At 38.4% G+C, this 20,005-nt stretch overlaps 1 protein-coding gene and 2 long non-coding RNA genes across 5 annotated transcripts in view; 1 reads left to right on the top strand and 2 right to left on the bottom strand.

The window, feature by feature from the left end:
* The window catches only part of PDE7B (phosphodiesterase 7B), a 179,502-nt gene extending 169,250 nt beyond the window's left edge, over positions 1 to 10,252 (top strand). For both annotated transcript variants that reach the window (XM_080585395.1, XM_080585394.1), the window contains 2 exons: positions 3,003 to 3,083; positions 5,587 to 10,252. In XM_080585395.1, the coding sequence (XP_080441521.1) occupies positions 3,003 to 3,083; positions 5,587 to 5,804 (299 nt within the window). In that variant the 3' untranslated portion in view covers positions 5,805 to 10,252. The remainder of the gene's footprint in view (positions 1 to 3,002; positions 3,084 to 5,586) is intronic.
* On the bottom strand, positions 201 to 18,547 carry LOC308192147. 2 transcript variants are annotated; one of them, XR_013948590.1, is made up of 5 exons: positions 17,849 to 18,547; positions 17,656 to 17,734; positions 17,463 to 17,545; positions 3,275 to 3,931; positions 201 to 2,828 (listed from the first exon to the last, which is right to left on the bottom strand). It is a non-coding gene; the product is annotated as an uncharacterized lncRNA (long non-coding RNA). The 2 variants fall into 2 exon arrangements; XR_013948591.1 differs by lacking the exon at positions 17,463 to 17,545 and having other exon boundaries at positions 17,849 to 18,546.
* Positions 9,794 to 13,968, bottom strand: LOC308192149. Its single transcript, XR_013948593.1, has 2 exons — positions 12,037 to 13,968; positions 9,794 to 11,950 (listed from the first exon to the last, which is right to left on the bottom strand). It is a non-coding gene; the product is annotated as an uncharacterized lncRNA (long non-coding RNA).
* Positions 18,548 to 20,005: the final 1,458 nt, after the last annotated feature.

Below are 20,005 nucleotides of genomic sequence, written 5' to 3'. Positions count from 1 at the left end.
ATTCAGCCCTTTGCCTTGAAATATCCCTCAAGGACAGGCAGTTGCACGGACACACTGCCTCATCTGGAAAGGGAGGAGGAGCAGAGGAGCAGTGAGGATTTACGTGACCCAGCTGCTCTTCTAGCAGGAGGGAGGCAGAGCTGTGCCGTGCCTCAGCTCTTGAATTTTGCTGAAGAGCCCACGGCTTGGTTCCTCGCTGAGAACCCTCCAGCCGTCGTTAGCTCTTCTGAGCTGAAACTGCGCCAGGGTTACCCTGCACCAGCATCATGCCGCTACCAACTGCATTTTATCTCACTTTTCAGACTCTCACAACTCCTACAGGAGGCTCAGCCTCCGTGTTTCCCAAATATGACACACTCTTCTGCATAGAAATGCAGAGAAAGAGTTCAAATGCAGTTCCCAGCACAGTAAGCTTCCCTAACATGTTTGAAACGGCCAAAGTAGGCAAGCCAACACTCTGCTAGAACCTATTGCAAATGCTTTCAGACCCCTGCAGAGAGCTCAGTCATGCAGGGCCTTTTTTAAACACAGTAATTGCACCATTTGGCTCTATCTGCATAGGCAAGGTCATGCTGTGCTACAACACGGACAGGGTGCAGCAGAGTTTAATCACTGCTAAATTCTTTGTTTGTAGCATCCTGAGAGCCTAAGGCAAGTGGTACAAACACTGGAAGAGCACACAATGAAGTACTCAATTCACTTAAAATTCTGCAGTACTGAGTTAAGCCACATTTGGGCTGGTACCTAGTACAGTTAGTCCGGAACATTAGCGAACAAGGACAAATAGTTCAACAAGTTAATTTTTAGCCAGCGTTAGTTTAAGCTGGTGAAACGTCTTTGATGCTGTTGAAGCAACATAAGCAACTTGCAAGAGTCGGATGTATAGCCAAGGCATAATCAATATCCAACACGAAGACAGGGTCCCAGTTGTCTGAAATCTCACCGATGGGGAGTATTGAGGGACAGTCCTGTGAAAGACAGCAGTCTCAGCTCTTACAAACTTAAGCTTTTTCCCTAAGACTCAAGACACACTAGTAAAACTTCTGTAATATACCTCTGAAAGGGGACACAGGAGCATACAAGACCAGTTAGAGCTGTAACAAGGGGGAAAAGAGCAATTATGTGGGGGAACGTGCAGAAGCAATGGTATGACTGTGTGATCTTGGTAAGTGATACAGAAAACCAACAATAAATATTGTATTTAGATACCATTACCACTTAAAAACATATTCTTGTAGATCTCTCTACCCCCTTACACATAATGCTGAGGCATGAAGGTGTTTTTTGTCACTAAGGTTGGTATTTGGAAACCATAGCTTTTATGGTCAGAATTTTAACTATAGATGAGGCAGATAATACCAAAATTAATGCATTGACTAATCTTCCTGCTGTAATGTATACAGAAGTTTGAACTTTTTTTGTATGAAATATTTCTAATGCCATTTAAATAGACTTAAACACTAATCTTCCAACTATCTGGTGCATTTACACCTATCAATAAATAAAATGTACAGATCAGGTAAATTTCAGGAAGCACCTGATCCCTACAACAGTTCCTAACACAAACCTTTCATAGAAAAATAGCTTAACCTGATCCTAAGAAATTCAAGCATTTCTGTACAGCAAAAACCTTAAAAGTGGGTATTTTGAATGGACATTTCAAAAGTCAGTTAGGAACAGAGGGAACATAATGCAACCTGATTTGTTTATATAAAGCTGGAATTGGCAAGGAACAAGTTTCAAGAAAATGGCTCATGTTTAAACAACATTCATGCTCAGTTTCTCTAGAGAGGTTGTAAAGTTGTTTGAAAGGTTTCCCCTAGCGTGAGAGTTCTCAGCAGCTAATTCATGCAGTTACTTTTCTAGCAACTTGGAACACAAGAAAAATTACCATCCTTTAAGTTCTTACCATGCTAAGAAAAATCTTGTCTTTCTCAATTAAATGGCTTGTCAAAGACAAGACATTGGTACAGTTTGAGCCATACATGCAAACCATTTGTAGCCCAGAATACTTACGTCACTGGAGTTCTCTTTTATCTGTCAAAGATTTCTTGAAGTGGGTAGAAGAGAAGAAGAGAACAAACAAACTGCACATTTGGAAACATAACAAACTCACTTTGTCTCAGCGTTGATGAATTGTTCCTTTTGATTGTTCGTGAAGCTCAAAACATTTCCCTGGTATTTCCTAAATATCTAGCTAAAACTGAAAATATTCCCCTCACTTACATTTAAGAAGCAATTTCATGCTGCAGGGAGGAGAAAGAGAAGGCTTAAAAATGCACATAGTATATATGGGGCTATAGAAGCCAGGCAGCACTAAAGCATTTAAGTCAAAACTGTCACAGGGGACAACAGGAAAAAAAAAAAAGCTTTTAAACAAAATCAGTGGATTTGAAGCAAAATGTTTATTTTGAGGTTGAATGTAATGTTTTGTCTGATTTATGGGAACGTTTCTTCTAAACAGCACTCACAACATCCTTATTAGTAAATAAAAAGGACAAGCAGAACAGCTTAGCTTATAGGTAGCAGGTCTCTCATCCCTCCCATATGGTGGGTAGGAAAGGGTCCATACTGCCAGGCTCCATTGAGCTGGCCTTTAACAGCAATTTTCACAAGCACACAATAGCAACTCACACAACCATATTCACCAAGATGCGGATTTTTTTTTCTAGAATATGTTTTCTGTAATTTTCTAGTAGGAAGTGAGAGAGGCTATTTTTAAAATAAAGGTCCTCGGAACACTTAAGTGCTCACATTTAAAGTTCATTCAAAACTCACCTTTCCTTAGAGATATTTTTCTTTCTATGCTTGCTTAGTTTCTCTGATGCCTAAAAAACAAAATAAAAGAGTCCAAAAATGAAGGTATTTAGACATTTAACATGGTTTTCATTGGTGCAAGATTACAACTGATTAAATCCATATAGTTGCAGTCACCGTACAAGTCTGATGTACGTATGGAGAACAGACAAGTGGCAGCAAATTATTTTCTTTTTACATTGTAGGTGACCTGGAACAAAAATTTGAACTGGAAATAAGTCCTCTTTGTAATCAGCAGAAGGATACAATACCAAGCATACAAATAGGTAAGTATTAGCTTCATTCTGTTCTCTCCATGTTTATCACAGTATGGCACAAGCTCAAACAGAAACTGAAACACGATATGCGATAAAATCCATCTGTGACATAAACCCAGTGAATCAACAGCCAGGGTCAACTTCGTGAGTCCCAAACACTTGATCTAGGATTGACTTTGTGAGATGACACATGACCTTACCTCGAGGATGATCAGCCAGGTGCAAGCTTATTTCAGTGGAGCCGCTTTATTTGCGATGACGAGGGAAAGCATCCCCAGTTGAGCATACTGAGAAGCCTTCCAGTTTAAAGTAGCATCACCATTATTTTTCTGTCCAATTTCCCACAGATTCTTCATAAACACTCCATAACATAATGCTCCTGCAGTAGCAGGTTGCTGGAGAATTGTGTGCAGGAGGTGAAAAGATGACTGATTCGTTAAAAGCCTTCAGACCATATTCATTGTTCCCCTAGTAGCAGTTCTCTGGAGATTTGGGGGCAAGAAGTCAAGACAAGTTTCTCCATCTTCCCGTCTTTCTTCAACACTTTAACTTGTCCTCCACAAACCCTGTAGAGCACTGAGCAATTTTCACTTCTCCCCTCTGCTGCACATTGGCATCCCCACAGCCTCCCTGTGCAGGACAGCAGATTGATCTCAAGCAGGGAGTGTGACCCCAGGGCAGTGTTTGCAGAAAACTCTCAGCAGCCCAATGGCTAGTTTGCAGTTGTATTTCCCATAAATGTATCTGCAGTTTCATGCCATACGCACAGGATGCTAAGTGGACAGCTGTGTAACCATACAATTCTACCTGTCTCACAGCTGAACAAGTGCTGCTAAGGTGTTCATCTTCCTTTCCCCCTGCCAGGAAAACCGTGAGGCAGAAACAATGATTTAAAAGAAATTGTCTGATAATACTGGTGGGCTTTTTCTCTCACATGATTGCTTGGCAAAGCTGATTCACTGTACCAGAGAGATCAGGTTCAGCTTAACTGATGTAAAAACTTCACTGCAGCTAGGTTCACACACAACAAAACTGAAACAGGGCTCATCCACAGAAATAATTCATTTAAGAGCAGCAAAGGCAACATATACAGCAAAGTTAGCCACAGCTCACAGCTTAGAGCTACCTCAGATCACAGCTGCCCACCCCGAGCTTCCTCCAGTCCCACCTGCACTGCTCACTGCCCGCAGAGCTGCACAGCTTCTCTTCCATTCATGTTGGCAACTCAGCTGACAGTCCTGACATGGATGTCAGTGTTCTTTAAGAGGAAACTAGAAGAACCCGGCAGACCTCAGACACCAGCCATAGGGTTTGCAGCAAGCCCCAGATAACAATTTCATTTTGCGTCAGGCCTGTCCAGCCATTTCACAATTATAAACCCAACCATATAAAGCTTACAGCAGCCTGCAGACACACAAGACATGATGTGCAGATAAACCCACTACATTTTCTCTGTACCCATACAACAAGGAAACAGCCACAGAGCTGTTTTTAAAACGTTTGTGTTTTTCTGAGCTCCTTTTTGTTGGAATCAAACTGCAGTTTAAATCTTAAAAGCATTTTCATTTGTTTTCTTCTATCAGAGATTTTGTAACAGTTCACTTAAATACAAGCCACCCCTGCATACAGGAGGTGTGCTCGTACAAAAGCCAACCCAAAGTTAAAGCCACTCCCCTGCGTGTCAGAATAGACAAACCTTTCTGACGCAGAGAAGCTGTTGCATAGTCTTCCCATGTGACAGTAAAGGTCAGCGCACAAATTTCAAGCACTGTCCTTGTCTGCACTCTGCAGTACAAAAGGCATCTATGACATACAGCGTAGCATACAGAAGCCCTCGAGTTAATACACGCCCAGAAAGCTCTGGAATGGGAAGCAGAATAGCCACAGCAGCACTCGCTGCTTTTGCAGTGATGACCTCAGGTACGGTACATTACGGGGCTCAGACACCACCACAGCCCATTCTCAGCTCTTTCATGCACAGCTGTAACTAGGAAACCTGTTACCCAGTGCCTAGAACAAGTGAAGAAAATTGATAATAAAAACCAGTGTCAACTCTCCCCACCCCCCCAAGCTAGTTGTCCTAACAATACGAAGTGCAGATAACATAAGAGTCACAATGCACAACCTAAACAAAAAAGAAACCTGTCCAAACCAACCATTCAATAAAAAGATAAGAGTCATTACATAGGAAAAAAAGGGGTCATTCTAGTATGTGTGGAGAAAAATCACAACCATCACATGTGATTGTACATAGGTTACTTTCTAATTTGAAATCTCAGACTAGGATGGTCTCTCTGATTTTATTTACACATACAGATAGATCCATAACTTCATTATATGCGCTGGTCAGAAGTTGCCAGTTTCAAGAGAAACTGATGGCTGCTTGAGGGTTTACTGTACTTCTCTTCAAGGCTTTTGCTACTCGTATTGCTGTATTCTCTTGAGGCACTCTCTGGGGAAATGCCCTCAGGGAATGAATTTGTTCCTCACCTGCTGTACTTTCTTTCCCCAGGGTTCATGACGTACATTGTAGAGCCACTCTTTGAGAGGTGGGCCCAGTTTACAGGAGATACCCCCTTATCTGAAAATATGCTAAACCATCTCAGGAGGAACAAGGCCAAGTGGAGGAGTTTGCTCCATAAGCAACACAGCAGTAGTAGGAGCAATGACCACTCAGGTCAAGTGACTGGCAGCCAGGAACAGACTTTAAATGAAGAAGAGACTCCTTAGTGGCAGCTTTGCACTTTTCCTTATAGCACTGCTATCTCTGTCTTGATCACAGCAGCAAGCAAAACCCCGGGGAGCTAAGAGCCTGTTGTCAAGACCATGGAAAGGGAAGAAACGGCAAAGCAGAAGCTGTAAGGGTCCTCATGAACAAACCCACGGTTCTGCTGGGTTCCTTTCTGGATCTCCTTCATCTCCCTCTCCCCCTCTTCATTCTGCGCATGCCTGATGCCATTCGTCACTTCTGATCACGAACTGCCTGAATGCGGAGTCCCAGCCAGCAGTACTGAAGCCGGGCCAGTTACTGCTGCCATGAAGCAGGGAAGATTACTGAGAAAACAGAGGAGATAGTGGCACTCTTGGTTATATATTCATTTACCATGAGTCATACTGTGACATATGTATATAGGCCCAGAGCACCATACACTTTCCAGTCCGGCAGCTGGGCTGCACATTAAACCACCAGCATCTTCAGAACCCAGAGGACACTGGTTGAGTGAGACAGCGCTCACAGAGGGCAGAGAGAATCTGGTTATTTTAGTAATTAAAATAAAAACCTTTTTAACTTTTGTATTCTGTGCACTAAACAGATCTATAAACCTTGGACTGAAGTTACTCTCCATATACACAACTCCAGTGTAACAAGGCTCATTTTGGTAATCATTTTTATGCCACTTTGGATAAAAGACAGGCATCTTCTCATTGCAAGGAACAGTATTCCCTCGCAAATGAAAGGGAAGGTGTTGTACAGTCTAAACCTTTGAAACATGAACAGATCTATCTTTTGAGTACTGTTTCAAGTAACATGTTTATATTCATACGTGTACATTTTCTGTAAATACGAAGCGCTACTGATTCCCATGCCAAAATACTGGAGTACTGTGGGATTGCTACCTGTAAAAACATTGGCACTGTGAACAGAATACTGTTAGTTTTAATACAAGAGAAAGCATTTGTAAATATGGTATAGAGTTTATTAATATACACCATTGTTTGTGGATAAAAGCCTTAACTTTTAGCATCCTTCATTTTCTGATAGCTGCCGAAACCATACGATTATGATTCTGAACTGCCTTTCCACTATCAAAGGTGTATCAAAGGTCATTAAGGAATGAAGTCTGGCAGGATAACCTCTTGAAAACTTCAAACACATTCCATATGGGTCCGTGCTGTTAACTCATGGCACCTTGCACATTCAGTCTAGGCAAATGCTTCACAGAGCCTGAAGTTTAAGTTCAAAAAACAAACAAACAAAAATGTAAAAGCCAAAACCCCACAGCAACACCATATAATTTGACAATTCAACACAATTAACATTTATTCTAGAGTGTGGATTTCTATTAAATAGCATAGTGATCTACAAAGCACGACATTCTAGTAATTCTGGAGTCCGATTGTTTTCTCGAGTGATGTTGTAGTGTAGCTGATATTCCCCCCCACATTCCCTACTTAGATAGCCAGCATCTAAATGCATTTATATTTTTCTTTTTATTTAAAAACCAAAACAAAAAGCTTCAACTGACTGCTAGATCTGTCTCACTCACTGAAGGAAATAAAATACTTTCCAGTCAGTCTGTTAAGAAAAATCCTTTTAACTATCCTAGCTGAGGAATTCTATGAACCCTATGTTCTCTTTGTTTTTGAAAGATACATGGCCTTATCTATGTCATAACCTCAGTTCAGATATTCTTCTGTAAAGCTTTCCTTAAGCTTCAATCATGTCAATGAGATTGCATTCTTGGATACTACTGTATTGCACCAAAGCAATTGCCCTCTCTCCTCTGCCCCCAGAAAAACTAATTGTATTCAGTCAAAGTGCAATGTTGTTGTAAGCCCCCAGTACATCAAATCAGGATAACTCTTTTACAAAATATCTATCAGATCTGGCAATATAATCATGTTTGGACACAATTACTTTGGACAGGCCAACAAAGAAAGCACTTAAATAGGCACTAGAAGGTGTTTGAGAAAGATAACGCTCACTTAAAGAAGTGCAAGGGGAGATGCAGAATTTTTTTTCCATTGCAGGGAACATTGACTTTGTTAGACAAAGTTTTCATGTGCATAAGGTGACTAATATGTTTAAAGGAAAACAAAAAGCATAAGGTTTAGTAAGGGATGTTTTAATCTACTAATTTATTGGACATGTATCTTCAGAGAAAGGGACTGAAATCCAGTGAAATAGGAAGGTGGAAATCACTAACTATGAGAAAACAAAGCATCTTGAGAGTTGCTTTTCTTCTCCTCTACCATTTTGTAAGCTGTAAGTGGTAGAAAACATTCTCCTTCCTCCCTCTTCTAAACGGGACTCACATACTGGTAGTACTATAACCAACAAAGAGAGGGAGTTGTAGAATAAAAGTATTTCTAACTACAGGACATAAACCCCTTTTTAACCACCTGATGGTGGGGGTGGGACTATCACCGCTTTACAGCTTTTTAGATATATCTTTCCTTCTGACAGATTTAGGACAATTATTAGGACATTATACAAGCAGTATAATGTGCTGCCTACAAGCACTTAAGTACCTACAAAAGAATATCATTTCCCTTGTTTTGTCTTTTTACTAAGAAACTGAAGCCATTTTCCATCTAGTTCAAAGAATTTTTAAAAATGTTCTGAGGTTTAGTTAAATAAACCTGGCGTCTAGCAGCATAAAAAGCTCTTGACAGACACATTGTTGTGCTGTTCCTGAGGAGCTTCCAGAAAATAGGTCCAACAGGAGAGCTTAGTGCACATCAAGACCTGCTATAGTTACAGTACAACCAAGACCTTTTCTGTAATTAGAGCCTATGGGGCCCATTACAAGACTGCTCTCACCAAGTTAAAGCTTCCTAATAAACTTTGAAAAGCTGCTCTTAAAATGAACAGGGTTTTTTGTTGTTGTCGTTGGTTTGGTTGGTTGGGGTTTTGGGGGTTTGTTGGTTTTGGTTTTTGTGGGGTTTTTTGGTTTTTCTTTTGTTTGTTTGGGGGTGAGGGGTTGGGTACACCGAACATACTTGCTAGATTTCAATCACCTTGTCTAATGAAACAATGTTTGAAATAGGTTCAGGGTGCCTCCAGAAATGCTTCTGTAGTCGTAAGCCAAACCCATTACACAAGTCTGGGTCTGGACCAATTTGCCTCAGGTGCTCTAAACAGAAGTGAGCTGAAAAATTAGGCTCTGGCAGCAGAAGCCTGGCAATGAGATTCACTGGGATCTGTAAGGCAAAATGCTATCGTTTGATGCCCCATAGACGAAGCCAAACCATACCTGATATGGCCAATTCAACAGCACCAGTGCTCAGTATATGCTGTTGTGATACATGCTTGGTATTCCCTGGTTTGGAGGACATTTCGGTGCTGGGATTTCTCCCCAGGATACCAACAGAATGCTGGATGAACTGAGTGAAGAAATGTATATGCAGATATACCAAGTAAATGGATGTTTGTGCTGTCAGCCCTATTAGCCATTTTACAGAAAGGCCATGTAAATTATTTCTCTTTCTTACTGGGACAGTGCAGCTAAAAGATTCTGCAGTTTTAAAACAGTTAGGTTTTTCATATATGTAATGAGGGAAGCAGAAAATTAGTAAAAACCAGAGCTTAACACACTAACTAAGCCACACAAATACAATTCACTTGATTAAAACTCAGTTTCTTGAAATGCAGATTTTGTTTCATCAGAGGCAAATTCTGTGTAAATAATTTTTTTGTTTGTTTTTTAAGAAAAGAGTGGTGGTAAGTGAATTTTTTATTATGGCTAAAATAATGCATACGTATGCACTTTCATTAAGTAAAGGTTTGACCTGCCTTTGCGTTTCTAAGGGTCAACATTCTGGCCACCAACCAAAACAGGAAAAAAAAGGAGTATGAAAAACGTGTACTTTTGAAAAACATAAATGAACAGAGGAATAGGTGACATTAAGTAGAGTCTATGGAGGATCTGCAGTTCTGTCTAACCTAGTATTGAACATGTCAAATTTTTTTTGTATGAAGTATTGTTTTTTGTAAAAAAAAAAAAAAAAAAAGCAAAGACTCACACAATGATCAGTGAGAAGGCTGCTACCACAGTAAATGGAATAAGCCAGTTTTCAAACTGCATAGTTATCTCACCAGCTTTTCTAAACTCTTATTGAACTATTAGAAGTTTCCAACAAAATAAACAGAATACATATAAGCCCTTCCAAATGGACTCTCCTTGGAAAGGGGAAACACTCAAGAAGTTACTTTTTTATTTTCAGGTATCAGTCAGGATAACATACATAACTTATAGCCTTGCATTCTAAGTTACTCAGCTAAGCTGTCCATAAGGTTCTCCCATTCCCTTCCCGATGCCACCACCCCCAGCTCATGGTCTACAGAGCTAATACTTAAATTCGAATTAAGATCCTGCAAATCCAAAAAAAAAAAAAGAAAAGAAAAAAAAAGAAAGAAAGAAAAGAAAAAGAAAGAAAGAAAAGAAAAAGAAAGACATGCCAAAACACAAACAAAATAATAATAATATTAAAAACACACACACACAAGGCAAGCTTCATGCCATGAATATTATGAATATGTATCCAAAATACTTTGATTGGTGCAAACTCTATTGTATTATTTGTTTCTATAATCCATCCAATATTTTAGGTACATAAACTTTAAGTGCAGAGCATAAGTTTGAATTGGATGTAAAATATATTCTGCTTATCTTTGAATTCAAGATTGTATATGTCATGTTTATTGTAAAGCATTTTATATATACATATTCACATATCTTGTACAACTCTATGGGCCAAACACTGGTCCCACCAACTTCACTGGGACCAAGAATCAGCCCCCATATGTGCGTATATATGCCATATGCATCATTCTGAAAGGAAGCACTAGATTGTGTGAAAATGCTGTGACTGCTATGCAGTGATGCCAAGAGACTTAACTGTACCTTTTTTAACATACTGCTGTAAGTATTCATCATGTCAAAGAATGACAACTAATAAATAAATAAACAAAAAAGAAAGTGTCCAAAGTTCTTTGGTATAACCAGTTGATTGGAAAGCATGTCCTTAATTTGCTGAAGACACTCTGGGTTGTCAAGACAGCAAAACTCCTGTTGCCATCCTCCCACTGCCTCGCCTTCCTACCAACAAAGAAATCACGTCTGTGGCACTGTTTCTGAGATTAACTTCTGTCTAAACTCACCCTTAGTTTCGCTCTAGGAATGGAGTGGAAATGGATTTACCACTAAGTCTTTCTATATCTTTCTCTTAAGCATATAGTGGAAGGATTTTCAAACCCCGGGGAAAGCATTTCCCTGTTTAAGTATTTCAATAACAGGGAGTTATCTTTTACTATTGTTTCAATCAGCATGGATTCACCAAGGGGAAATCATGCCTGACCAGCCTCATAAGCTTCTATAATGAAATCACCAGCCTGATGGATGAGGGGGTAGCCATAAACATTGTCTCCTGGACTTCAGTAAGTCTGAAGTTCCTGGACTTTCCCCCATAAGATGGAGAAGCTGCTGAAGTAGGGGCTGGATAAGCAGACAGGCAGGTGAATCCAAATTTGTCTGAACAGCCAGGCCAGGCCCAGAGCGTAGTGGTCAGTGGTGCAAAGTCTAGTTGGAGGCCAGAAACGAGTACCCCAGTGATCAATATGGGGTCTAGTCCTTTTTAACATCTTCGTTAACAATCTGGACAATTTAAGGGTGCACCCTCGGTATATTCACACAAACGACACAAAACTGGGGGGAGTGACTGACAAGAGGGATGTGCGACCATCCATACAGGGACTTGGACAGTCTGGAGAGGTGGGCTGACAAGAATTTCATGAAGTTCTACAAGGAGAAGCGCAGAGTCCTGCACCTGGGGAGGAACAACCCCAGCACCAGGACATGCTGGGGGCAACCCAATTCTGCTGAAAAGGACGTGGGAGTCCTAGGAGTCACCAAGTTGCATGAGTCAACAATGAGCCCTTACTGCTAAGAGGACTACCAGTATTCTTGGCTGCGTTAGGAAAAATAGAGGCAGCAGGCCAAGAGAGGTGATCCTTCCCCTCTACTCAGCACTGGTGAGGCCGCAGCTGGCATACTGTGTCTCGTTCTGGGCCCCCCGATACAAGAGAGACGTCGACATACTGGAAAGAGTCCCACGGAGGGCTACTAAGATACCGAGGGACTTCAGCATCTCTCCTATGTTGAGTGGGAGGAAGAGATGGATTGTTTAGTGTGGAGAAGAGGGGGCTCAGGGGGAGAATCTTATTAGTGTGTATAAATACCTGAAGGGAAGGTGCAATGAAGACAGAGCCAGGCTCTTTTCAGTGATGCCCAGCACCAGGAGAAGAGGCAGCAGGCACAAACTGAAACACAGGAGGTTCCGTATGAACATCAGGCAGCACTTCTTTACTGTGCGGGTGACAGAGCACTGGCACAGGTTGCCCAGAAATGCTGTGGAGCCTCCCTCCTTGGAGGTATTCAGAAGCTGCCCGGGCAGTGCTGAGCACCTTGCTCTGGGTGTCCCTGCTTGAGCAAGGGGTTTGAACCAGAAGGCCTCCAGAGGGCCTTCCAGCCTCAACCATTCTTTTCACAGAATGGCTTGGATTGGAAGGGACCTTAAATATCATCTAAATCCAACCCCCCTGCCATAGGCAGGGATGCCACCCACTAGATCAGGTTGGCCAAGGCCCCATCCAGCCTGGCTTTGACTTCTGCGATTCTCTGGTTCAGTTCCAGTATATAGTTCTCCTTAGTATAATAGGTCAGTTTTAATTTCACTTCTCATTTGTGGACCATGTTCTTTATGATACGTGCAACATGTATGAGCTTTGTGAAATTTAACTGAAAATGTTAGAAGCACTGACATTCTCCACAGGTGAATGCTTCTAAGTGAAAAATGTTATTGCTGATAGACTTTTGCCACTGCTGAGGCTCTTCTTGTTGATTTTGATACACTTCTAAAGCCAGAATTTATCTTTTACCTCACAGTCTTTAGAAACAATGCTCACAGTTTGTGCAGAGCATATGCTACAACAGAGTCAAATATAGGAGGAGGAAATATCTTTGGTTTCAGTGTTATTTAGACAGTATTTTAAATGCACTGTCTGGAAATAAAAAAAAAAGAGAGAGAGAAAGAAATCCTTCAGAATCATGAGAAAAAGCATTTCCATATGTCCCTGAATGCAAGCTGGATTGCAAAACAGATTCTAGAAGGAAACCCCTTGGAGATCTGTCCTATACATGGATGGAGTTGTGATGGTTTCTACAGAAGTTTTACATTGTCAGCATTGGAAAACCACTCAGAATGTTCCACAATAGATTTTAGCAGTGTTAGTTTCAATAACAGCTAAGTCAATACATCTTCCTACTGTGCATAGCCACTGTCTGTACAGATGTTGATGTTTAATGGTTCAATACAAATATAATGTAGGCTAGCATGTTGAAATGAATCACCAAACTTAACAGCAAAAGAAAAATGAATAATATGGCTAAAAATAATAATAATAATAATTGAACAGACAGATTGAGAGCTTCTGTTTTCCCAAATCCAAGCAAGGGAAAACAAAGTAAAAAATAAAATGTGGAAGTTGCTGCGACAAGAAAACATTTAAATTTGGCTAAGTGATTAAAGGTTAAAGGGTCCTGAACATTTACATAAACAAAAAGAAAATCCATGGATAAAAACAAGTATTACTAAAATCATAACCTTGGAGAAACTGTACTTTAAGACTTAAATCAAGCTTTGGTCTAGAGCAAAACTTTCATGACCTACTAATGCAGGTCAGGAACTGTTACAGTCCAAATTCAAAGCTTTTATTTGTATGTTCAGAGGATTCCTGTGAACTTAGTTCATGCATAAGCATGCTCATGAAAGAAATATAGCTCCAAAGAAAATAAAACTAGAGTTGCATCTATACATGTATTTGATACCTAGCCTCATTTCTATAACAGGACTTATCAACACCTGGAGCCAAACGCAGGGCTAGTCACTGCAGGCAATCAAAATCCAAAGAACGTAGGAAGTACTAAAACATATGGTAGATCCAGGGTCAGATTCAAGAAGGTAGATTATCTTTTCCCCAAAGACCACTATTTTCATATCTTGCACATTTTGTATTGGATAAATGTATTTCAATGCAATTTTTAGAGAGGAAAAGGCTTAGGAAGGAGTGTTTGCTTAGGAAGGAGTGTAGGAAGAGAGCCTGAATTTAATCTTTCTTTGCCACATCCTTCCTCTGTACGAGATTTAAACATACCAGTATGTACAGTATATGTACCAGTATGGTAGTATGTACCAGTATATTGGTACATACCATATGTACCAATAGCCTTCATTTTCTTTCTGAGCAGTTCCACTATGTAAGCCTACATGTTTGCAGAACCTGGCCTTTCAAATATAGGATGCTTACAAAACAATCTGCCATTTTTTGCTATTATAGCTCAAAAGTCATGTTGTACATGAAATGCTAGCTAAAGATGGAATCTATTTATTTTCACTTTGGTAACATTCTGAAGCACTCTACTTCTAGACCAGAACCCTACAAGAGATATGAACAATACTGCTATGCTGCTTCTACCACAAGTCTTCACAAAACATGCAATTTAATAACAAATTCATGTTACTTCAAAACTCAGAAGAAAAACACCACAGATCCTGTGGAGAACTAGATCTGACAGGAAAATTTTAATGATAAAGTTTATTTATTTTAATATTTATTTTAATGATAAAGTAGTTAATCTCCTTCAACTTTGTGGAAAAAGTGAACTGATCAGACATAAGTATGTTTAAATATATATATATATATATACACATATATTTTGCTGTTTTCTTTTGGGAAAGAGTTTGCTCCTTCACCAGTCCAACTACAGTTCTTTCTTTCTGGTACCTCAGTATCATTAATTTAAAGGGAGAACTTACATCATCACTCTTGAGTTACTTGACAGCTTAGAGTTTTGCCTGTGGGTGTTATATTGCTCTCAGGAACATCTTATATAATAATGCAGATGTCATTTTTCAGCTGGCACAGCACATCTACAAACTTAAATTTTACTGAGATCCATCAGAGTATGGATTCTTTTTAAAGGTCTGAAAATCAGCAGAGTTGCACTTTCAGAAGTAGCACAGACTCCTCCCTCTGAAACTGAAAGTACTTTTAAAATGTAAAAGATCTAAATACCTTTAATAAAAGCTGGGCTCTTTGTGAAATAATCTATGATAAATACATTAGAAAATAAACATACTTGAGAGTTTCCTGCAAGAAGTAACGTAAAGGACTCCTAATTCAACTGAGAAAAAGGAAAGCACCATTTTCTGAGAAGTAACTCAGCCAAGAAAAATCTCTTAGAAAGTTCACCTAACAGATTCACGTACCTGAGACTTGAGCTTTTAAATGTAATAAGTCTTGATCATCTAGAACTCTGTAGAGAGTTCACTTTAAAATTAGTTTTAGGTTATAGTATAGAGAACAAGTAATGAAAAGTCACCACTTCCTATTGTGGATGTCATCCTCACTGTTGAAATGAACTCTCACTTAAATTATTTTAGCTTTCACTTCCTGCTACTGGTTACTGTTATGTTTCTCTCTGTCAGAAAAAGAGTTTTTTAGTACCTTTTTTATTATTATTTCTTTTCATGCATTCACAGCCGTATCGGGTCACTGTAAACAGAAACAGACTTTGTGTTTCTGAAAAATACCAGGCACAAACTATAAATTCGCACAACTTGAACAGAACTCCTTTATCGCTTTCCATCCAGCTGTACTAGAACATACTCTGTTTCTGAGGACCTAATTTACTACAGTATTATCATTTGCCATCACTCCCATCTTCACTGTTTCTCAAAATGTATATTTTTTTTTTTATTATCCACAAATTCATTACTAAATGTATGTAATCTCATTAACCTAGAAGAATTCCCTATAACCTTAGTGGAAACACTTCCTTACTTAATATTATCTGGCATTTAATCAGTTCTACATCTATTTAACATGTATTTTATGGATAATATGAATGCTATATTTTAATTAACAATACACATTATATTACAGCTATTTTTTGTCAAACATAATTTAAAATATCTATTTTCTAACAAAGATACATGAGATTAATCCAGTAATTACCTAGACATTTCCAAAGCTGCAATAGGATCCCACCACACATATTCAATCTTTTTGCCTAGAACTAGACACATGCTAATTGATTTAAAGTTACCTGGTTTACTCTACTTAAAAAGAAAATTTAGATACCACAATAGTTTTCCAAGGTTTATGCAAAATGAACGTACAAGGCCACAGACCTTCTTCAGCCAGCTTCTTTAGAAATTTCAGATTCACATTGGTTAAGCACCCACTGTTTAAAGTTCGTTTGTCTTTTTATTTCTCTCCTAGCCATCAAGGTTTAACTTATTCCTCCATTAGAGAAGAATTACTTAAATAGTGACTGTTTTTTTAAAGTAAATACTTTTTTTTCTTCCTAGAATCTATGGAATTTGTGAGACTTTAGTTCTTGTTTAATCAACTGATCAGCAATAATTTCCAAATTAAAGCACAAGTGGCCATTAGCACACGTGATGTTCATGACCCTCAACTCACATCAGGTCAGCTCTTCACAATTATTGTGCTCAGTCAAGGTTTGACCACATATCACTGGTCTTGATTGTAAGGGAGATCTGTATGCTAGAGAATAAGGACTCGGTCCTATGATCAAAATGCAACCTCCTTCCTCCATAGCTCTTATTAGGCTAGAAGGAGGACTACGGGAAAGAAAGAGATAGCAGATTTGTACAGCTGTGTAGAAGTAGAGCAAGTTTCCGTGGGTTCCCCAGGCAACTACTAGCTTAGGGTACTGTTAACAGGCTATTCTCCTAGCAACAGCTCTAGTAGCTCACAAAGCGCGTAGCGGGATCTCCCTAATTCTTTTTGCTTCGCTTACCAGATGTTAATATTCCTTTATTTGTGACCTCAAAATTCTAATTCAGCATTGAAAAAAACATAATACTGACAAATTAGGTTATAGAGCAGACTATTTTGTAGAGATCAGTTTCATTAGCAGCCTCTTTGTTCTAACATACAAAACACAAAGTATACTCTTCACATCTTTAAAAAGTCTATGCCATTACTGAGAAATAACTAAAGGACTGAAGACCTACTAGAAGTTTTGGAGAAAAAAAATAGACCCTTGTAGAACCACAACAAGCAAAACCTTATTATAACCTGTATAAACACAGACAGGGAATACAAGAGGAATAGAAACAAACACAACCAGTCCAAAAACATTTGAATGGTCAAAAGGGCAGATAAGGAACAGGAGCTGCTGATAATGCCCACATTTCACCTGAGTCAAATCAAAGTAAAACTTCAAACTAGATATTTTTATTATTACAAAACACACTGACTTTCAGATCACTTTCTCACTATACATGCTGGTACGGTAACTCCTAACTTAACAAAATTAAAAACAAGAACATTGAGTTTGACCTTTATTCAGAAACACTTCCTCACAAGCAAAGAGCATAACAAAAACAGCCTGGTTTATCAAGTCTGCCTCGGTAGATGGCAGTCAAATATGGCATACAATTCAAGCAATATAATTATTAGAAAAAGGGTAATGGAAGAAAGACAACTAAAATACCATCCAGACAAAATAAGTAACAAACAACGGAATGCACATGCAGAATAACAGCAATCTGAAAGACAAAGAAAAAACTCACCGGTAGTAGCACAGACAACCAACCTCAATGACAAATACTGTGGTTTTGTAACTTTTAAAGGATATTTCTACAGTTCTCACTACCTTAAAAAAAAAAAAAAAGGAACAAATACAGTCTGTATACTATAAGATCACAGCACATCAAACAACTGCAAGGCAACAACACAATGTGAAGAAACTAAAACTAAGCTTACTTTGTATTTCTCTGTACTCCTTTTTACCAGCAGCTGTTGCTCAGTGGCTTGCTCCGCATTACAGCAGGTGGCTCTAATTCTGAAACATAAGGCAGAAACAGATACCTTCACTTAAATGTTGCAGCCAAGCTAAAAGCTGTATTTTATTTCTAGATTATGTTCTACAAATTCAGCAAAATATCATAAAACTAACTTCAGGAAGATGAAATCTTTCTGTTTTCAGCTTAGTCTCTTGCAGCAGACCAATGGACCATATCCCAAGTTCTTCATAGTTCAAGGTGATATAGGATAGGTAAACTTATTTAAACCGGAGACAAATGCTGTGTTAAGTTTCACTGCAGCAACTCTAATGAGATCAATAGTGATGCAGAAGCATTAGCGAAGGTTGAACTTTGACCAATACTGCAAACTTACTCTTACTTAGTCTTAAGATTGCACCTGAATTCATTCAAATCATTATTTACACATGAAGAGCAAAGGGTGTGCATACTGATAGGAGCAGAGTACAATCTTTCATCTGAAAGAAAAATGTAATTCTTTTATGCCAGATGGTCTCTTTGATATTGAATCAGAAAGTAGCAACATATTTTCTCTAGTAGAATCTAAAAGTTATTCATAAAAATCCATTCAATTCAGAGGCAAGTGTCATTATTTATGTACTACATCACAGACAGAAATTTTCTCCGAGTCTTTTTAACATGGGATATGAAAGGATATTTCTTCAGGAAAAGCTTTCTGCTAGACAAAGCTCTTTAATTCACCACATAAAATCTTCTGTCTGTTCTAGATGTTAAACACTGAGGAAAATGAAGTAGCAGATTTTGTGCATAAGAAGAAATTAGCCTGATGTTGACTTTTTATTAATCCAAGTACAATAAATATAGTTCATTGTAACACTAGTAAGTTAGAAACATGTGCCTCTACGATCTAGTGAGAATCGCTAAAAACAAAAATATAAAGGGATTAAATTTTGCTGTTAGAACTATCACTGACAAAGTAAAATTACTTTTAAATTTAAGAATTACAGCACAGATCTGGTAAAACACTGCTCTCTTGTGGTTCAGTACATACAGTTCAGCCACAGAATATATGAAAGATTTTCATCAAATATTTTCAGAAACTTCAAAGTTGTTTTATTCTAAGGTGTTTTTTGCTGGTAAGGGAGTTTACTGCAGCCAGTTCCAACTCAACCCCTGCACACCATGTTGCCTAAAAAGGGCAATTCAGGCTCCTGCTTTTGATTCTCTGACCCATGGAAATTAAATCCTTCTATTAGTCTTAAACAAGAGGTTTGAGTATTTCTATTCCAATAACAATAAAAATGGAAGTCTGAACACTTCTGCTCACACATATAAATAACCTACTTTTAGAGCCTTCTTCAGCCTTTCAGGCAAACAACCTGAACAAAAATGTAAAGAGGACTACAAATATAGCTGGAACAAATGGATCCCATTGTTTTCTTTCAACAAACAAAACAAATCAAATTCCCATTGCAGAAGGAATGATTCTGCTGACAGGATTATTGGGAAAAATAATGACTATCAGAAGAATGGCCTTTTGATTATTATAAGTAGTTGTTAGAACTAATTCTCTAAATAAATAATACTCTGGAAACTAATGTCTAGCACAATCAGAAATGTCTCTCAGCTGAGTAGCTAGATAATAGCTAGCTAAAACAAAGTTGTAATATTGCAAGTCAAACAACTACTCCAAACTCCAACTGCAAAACATTAACGTTTGAGTTTAAAGAATAAGGTCTCTTAAGCAACACAGGTTTTAGAAACATCATTTATGCTAGGACAACAAGTTCAAATATCCATTTTAGATGTTTCCATGTACATTTGAATGAATTAGGATTCATATTCACAATTAACTGCCCAAATTTCCCGAATAGGTTCATCAAGTCTTCTGAATTAGAAATTATTCTTGATAGATTAAGTTCTCTGATTTTCAGTCAATTATTTTCTAGTTCTGTTAAACATAGGCCAAATGACTTTATTTATTTGTAACTGAATTAAGGATACATTGGTTAGTATCAGTTATATTACTATACAGAAGATATAGCTCTCTTCTATCTTTATATATTATGTGTTATATATATTATAGAGAAAATAGTTATTTTATTAACACATGCCCACAGATGAACAGACAAAACAGTCCTTTGCCAAGTAATTATAGATACAAAAGATAAATTATAAAATGGATGATAAATGGAAATTATTTTTTTTCAGTGACTGGTATTAAAGGGAGAAAATATTAATGGAGAAAGTATTTCTGAAGCACAAGAATTTGAAAATAAGTTGGGCAAATAATACTGAAATGGACAAAATATTTCCCAAATGGACACAGC

Source organism: Anser brachyrhynchus, assembly GCF_964034855.1.
Source record: "Anser brachyrhynchus genome assembly, chromosome: 3".
In the NCBI taxonomy this organism is placed as follows: Eukaryota; Metazoa; Chordata; class Aves; order Anseriformes; family Anatidae; genus Anser; species Anser brachyrhynchus.
The sequence above is the reverse complement of the archived record's forward strand: the minus strand, read 5'-3'. Positions and strand labels throughout refer to the sequence as shown.